At 35.5% G+C, this 6,031-nt stretch overlaps 1 protein-coding gene across 4 annotated transcripts in view; it reads right to left on the bottom strand.

Moving 5' to 3' along the window:
- Positions 1 to 5,319: 5,319 nt before the first annotated feature.
- The window catches only part of LOC107676682 (centrosomal protein of 44 kDa-like), a 17,509-nt gene continuing 16,797 nt past the window's right edge, over positions 5,320 to 6,031 (bottom strand). For all 4 annotated transcript variants that reach the window (XM_016471312.1, XM_016471310.1, XM_016471309.1 and 1 more), the window contains 2 exons: positions 5,702 to 5,736; positions 5,320 to 5,571 (listed from right to left, as the gene is read on the bottom strand). In XM_016471312.1, coding sequence (XP_016326798.1) covers positions 5,523 to 5,571; positions 5,702 to 5,736 — 84 coding nt within the window. In that variant the 3' untranslated portion in view covers positions 5,320 to 5,522. The remainder of the gene's footprint in view (positions 5,572 to 5,701; positions 5,737 to 6,031) is intronic.

The following is a 6,031-nucleotide window of genomic DNA, read 5'->3' as shown; positions in this document are numbered from 1 at the left end:
AAAAACACACACACACACACACACACACACACACACACACACACACACACACACACACACAGTTAAAGAGGTTTTAGGTGAAAAGTCACAAAGTAGCTGAAAAAACATATCAATGATTTCTAAGAAGCAAAATTCTAGATGACTCAAAAGTGTCCTCCCTTGTCAGAGGGAAGAGGAAATGTGCAAACATGCCATTATTGTTGGCAGAGAGGCAGACAAATCTAAGATAAGCAAGGGGTGTTTAGTTCATATATTCTTTACGGACTATGGTGGGAAAATCTAACACAATATTCTATTTTCTGCCAGTTCCAGTAGTGCATAGAGGAGATATCTTCAATGTAAACACAACACGGATGGTCTCTTGGGATTGTGTCTGTAGGCATTGTAAACTCTGCTGCTTTTGCACACTTTGCCAAATACTGTATGAGCAGCCTGACATCTGACCAGGGCATTTTGAGATGATCTGAGATCTTAAAACGGAAGGCAAAAACTTCTAAATGATATCTGAATCAGGTGTTTTGCACAGAAAAAGACATATACACAGAGCGACTTGAGGAAAGTATCACTGTGTACATTCCCAATGGTGTTGCTAAGGACTTGAGACTCAATCAGCTTGCAGGTTTACAGAGAACCCCTATGTTTATTTTACATCAGGGGAGCCAAGTGGCCCAAATACTTGCCTGTGTGCTCGTTTCTAATGATACAATGTTATTGTAGGGCTTCCCGTGAGCATGTGAAAACTGTTTTGACTGGCAGGCAATGAGGTCTTGGCGGCTGGCCAAGGATAATAACTCGGCTCCAATTGGCAAAGAAAATAAGCATTGAGAGTGGTGTAAATTTGTAATCAAGGGACTCGGAGGAAATTCTTTTCGGAACAAAACTATGAAATACAATGAACACTAATTTAAGGGGTTAGCAAAAGAGCCTCCCAGAGAACAAATATTTAGCCCATAAGGCAACATGAACATGTAATGCAATTAGCTTGATATTATTAATACTGTAAATGTTCTTCATTATACATCTGCAAATATTCGACATTAAAACCAAAAATGTCTAAGTTAATACTAAGCTAACAAAATTTTTCTAAGAAGGTTCCTCTAACGTTCTCATTATATTTTGAATATGTTATTTTTTTATTGTTCTCTGAACATTCAAAACATCCAGTTTTTTAAATGTTTTAGTGTTTTCCTTAGTTATGCGAATGTTATATAAAACACTAAGGGAACTTTCCATTTGATCCATTTTGCAAATAATATGGGAGAGTTCTTTTTTAATGTTCTCTACAGTTCTGAAACAAGTAGTAGTAACATTTTAAAAATGTTAGACGAACGTCCAACTAAAACACTTCAGAAAATAACTTTCATGATGTATAAATACAATCTTTGCACTAACTTTTGAGAACATTATTAAAGATTAGATAACTTTTAACAAATGTTCTAATGATATTATTGGAAGGACGTATGTTCATGACTTTGAGAGAACCTTTCAAGAACTCAAATTTCTAAGAACATTCCCTAGCATTTTAACTTATTAAATACATCTTCATATCGCTGAAAGTCAAGGACATAATAAGTAAACTCATCTGTGATGCTAATTATATCTCTTTCTCATTTCACTCTCTTCATCTCATTTGCTTATGCCCTCCAACCTTAAAAAATACTCTCATTAACTTGAGTGATTAGCTCAATTAGCCTTGTGCTGCTCAAGAGGTGCAGATGCCTGCGACAAACTAATCAGGAAGGTAAAGAGTTCATAGACATGCATGAGGTCCTGCTAATTAGGAGTGAGCATGAACCTAATGTGGAGAGATCTGGAATGGCGAGGCTGGTGGAATGGAATGAGGGGAGCTTGCATAAACATACACGCTTTAAGAAAGAGGAGGAATGCAAAAAGTGTTCCCTCTCACCCACTTCACCGAGTCGTTTCTCTTATTTCCCCCACCCCTCTTTCAGGACAATGATTAATGAGAGCAGGGGATTACAGCAGCACTGGAGAGCAACAGAGCCGTTCGTTCAATGGCCAATCAACAAAACGACACATTCATAATGAATGGAACCCTGTTCTCATCTTTCATTCACTTTTTTTATTTTTTAAATAAAGACCTGAGCAGGATTATTATTGCAATCTGTTCTTATTCAACTAGGAACCATCATTGTAACACATTACATCATGGTCCAGCTCCAAACTATCCACAGTCGAAAAGTAAAGCAAACTCCCCAGTTTAAAAGACTAATTGTTTTGAATGTTGTGAGACAGTCTTCATGTCAAAATGGCTGAGCAGATTTCAAATTAGGTGTGCTGCTTGTACCTGTGCTCTAAAGTTTAGCCCAAACAAACTGACTGCAGAAGTTGATGGTATGGAATGGAGATTTGATGAGCCTAATAAAATAAAATTATGAGATCATTTGTTCTAGTCTCACAAAAGTTTGAGTTTTTTAATGTTTTTGAAAGAAGCCTCTTATGATCACCAAGACTGTAAACTCATATTTTGAAAATGAACAAAACATTAAAATAACAAAACTTTCAGCAGTCCTTACTCCAGTCTTCAGCACATGATCCTTGAAAAATCATTCTAATATGCTGATTTGCTGCTCAAGAAATATTATTATCATCAATGTTGAAAACAGTTGTGCTGCTTAATATTTTTGTGGAAACTGTGATACTGTTTCTTCAGGATTCTTTGATGAATAGAAAGTTCAAAAGAACAGAATTTATTTGAAATAATATATTTATAATTTCTAGTATATCTAATTAACATGCTACTACATGGTTCTTTCAATCTGACAAATCCAGATTTATTTCATTCTCAAAGCATTTGTTGTATAAACCCATTAAAAACTATGTTGTTTCTAGTTGGACTGATTAAAAAAAAATAAAATAAAAAGAATAATAAATAAATAAATAAACAAACAAACAACTGTAACATTTACTCCCACAAGATGCGACTATACTGAGAAAACCTGCATGCCGTCACAAGGAGAGCAAAGCAAAGATTTATTTTTTTTTTTTAAGCCTTTTCCATTCACATCTGGCCCCTGACAGAGGCCTGTTGATTCCACAGGGGGTTTCTGGGGCCCAAGTTATGATGTTATGTAGCAAAGTCAGGATATGAGTCAATGACATATATGAACATGAACAAAACTTTTAATGTAGTTGTCTGACAAGTTCTTGGAAATGTTTGGATTCAAAACGGTTTTAAACTTTTTCAGATATTAAAAAGTAAAGCAGCCTAGTTAAAATGTAAGAAAAATAAATGGTCAAAGTACTTGCGTAGTACTTTTTTAGTTATATATATATATATATATATATATATATATATATATATTTTACACACATATTAAGAACATACATTTCCAATTCATGATGAATTTTAGCCCAGAAATTTCACATTTTAAACATTCTGTGAAATTGTTAGCGACATTTAAAAAAATGTAATTGCAATTTACAAACATTGCATTTTAATATATTTTTGTTTTAATAATAATAAAAACACATCAGTGACTCATATGCAGGCATCAGCAAAACCCTGTGGCTAGTGAAGACAATGTGCAGCCCCTTCAGTTTAGTGAGCTCCAGCTGTTCAGACAGACACACAACAGTTCCCAAATAATCTGTGTGAGCATCCCTCCCAACTCTGACTCCTATTCAATACACACACCAAACACACATACATACAAGAAAGTCACAAGCATGCTCTGTTAACCAACCACACATGCACACACTCTCAACATAATTACAAAGGTCATCTGACCTTTCTTTTCCTCTCCATGATTGCTTTGTGTCCAATTGATCTCAACAGAGTGATTCTCATAGTGTCTGCAGTATATAGGGCACTGAAGGGAACGTCTGGAAGAACGTTCAGAGGTCAGTGTCCCACTCTGTGCTGTCAATTGCAGAGAGAAAGACCACTGATGAAAAACAGGTTTACATCATTGCCTTGTTCAAAAAAAAAGAAATATGAGAAGGGTAAAGTTGTCCTGTGAGACCAACAAGTCAGACCTCTGATGTCTTGTTTTGAGACATTGCTAGGTCAAAGACAGATCTTTCAAGTTTGTTTTTTTTTTACGCAAACTGAAATCTGATAAATGTGATATCTTGTACAATGACACCCAACACCAAGAGACAATCCAAAGGTCACCTGACCTCAGAAATGTGCTCAGATTACTAACAAATATTAATAACGTGAAAAAAATACATTGCAAGTGTGTCCTATATCAGGAGTCAAAGATTCCTGAATTCTGCGAACACAGACCCATAAATTGGAAATTTGCTGCAATCTCCTTTATATGATCACTGTCGCCTAAAGTACAACATTTAACTCCATGTAAAAGGGAAATATGGGGTAAAAATGGCCCTGGATCAGAACAAGAGAATGTTTCTCAGGTGAAGTATTTCTGTGCTACTAACATCACCAAACAGAAAATAATCATTAAACAAGTTTCACAAACATGCCTCCGAACACAGTGTAACGTCCAAAACTCGTGCCATTGGTTGAGCCTATGCTGTAAACTATTCAGGATGCTCAAACAAACAAAGCACTGTTTTAATAGCGCCACAGAGCCACAATGTTTATATACATTGTGGAAAAACGACATACACCTGACTAAACCCAGCATGGCACCTAAATGGTGGCTAAGTAGTTGGGGGAAAACGTTTGGGAGTTTTGGAATGATTGTGGTATCCCAATTACAAACCCAACTGGTCAGGAAGGAAATTCAAAATAAACTTCATACACTCAGATTTATTTCTCTATTTTGGAGCATGTTCTAAAGAAAGAATAGAACAATAACAAATACATGGCATTATTATTCATACACAAAGATATAATCCAGTCATTACACATTTTTATTTTATCTGATATTCAAGTGAATGCAACAACTGTTGTGTGGCAATGGACTGATGCTGCTTTCAGGACAGAGTGCAATACAGAAAACTGACTTCAGAGGGCGCCATGAACTAATTTACCATTAGGTTTTACTTGGGTAGCCGTGACATCTAGAGGACAAGACACAGAATCAGAATCCCCCAAAAAAAGCATTTTCTCACCCTCAGTCTTTTACGTTTTTTTTTGTTAGTTTTTTTTTTCAGTGGAACCCTTCACACAGCTCTTTCCTATGAAAATTCACAAAATTGACAAAAATATATATTATTATTATTAATAATAATAATAATAATAAACACCTTTGTATGAGAAACAGACAGAAATTTAGGAGTTTTTCAGTGAAAACCTGTCACTTCTGAAAACTCTCAATCAAATATGGTGCCACATGTGGCACTAATGATTTTTGTCATGAGACACAAAAACGAACGACGACTGATACAAAGTTTCCATCCGATTTATTCTAAATACAGTTGCCACCATACCATAACCTTACGGTGTTAGGCAAGACTTTTAATTAATTAGTTTTGGTCTGTTTATCAGAAAGTCTTTGTCACACTAATTTTGGAACAATATGAGGGTGAGTAAATAATGACAGAAATTCTATTCCTTTAAAATAAGTTTCTCTGGACTGTGATCAAATTTACATAGTCGATTCTATGTTTTGCAGAATGTTAGATGTATCCTTCATCCTGAAATGGGACAGAAAAAAAATGTATTGATGTGCAGTCCTGTGTCTAATTGACAATTTTTCTTTATCACACACAAATCACAACCCTTCAAGAGAAATGCTAAACTATTTATATAAAAAATAACACTTACATGTAAACTATTCTGTCCAGCCTTTCTTTAAAATTCTAAGAAACAGAAAGAAAAAAAAAATATATAGCAGTTATTAAACTTCTCTTGAAAATTTGATGGATGGATGGATGGATGGATGGATGGATGGATGGATAGATAGATAGATAGATAGATAGTGTTTCACTGGGTTTGGATGTTTAATGTCTTTAACCGTCTTGAACTTGGTTATGAAAACAAGAGAGCGAAGCACATGTGGTTTACGTTGAAAAAAGCGAGCACAGTAATGGTTAGCGCTAGCGTGAGAACGGCACAGGGGTCTCTGGGTTCCTGCAGGAGAAACCACAGGCCCCC

The sequence above is a fragment of the Sinocyclocheilus anshuiensis genome, unplaced genomic scaffold (assembly GCF_001515605.1).
Source record: "Sinocyclocheilus anshuiensis isolate Anshui unplaced genomic scaffold, SAMN03320099.WGS_v1.1 scaffold76, whole genome shotgun sequence".
Classification (NCBI taxonomy): Eukaryota; Metazoa; Chordata; class Actinopteri; order Cypriniformes; family Cyprinidae; genus Sinocyclocheilus; species Sinocyclocheilus anshuiensis.
This window is presented reverse-complemented; position numbering and strand designations above follow the sequence as displayed.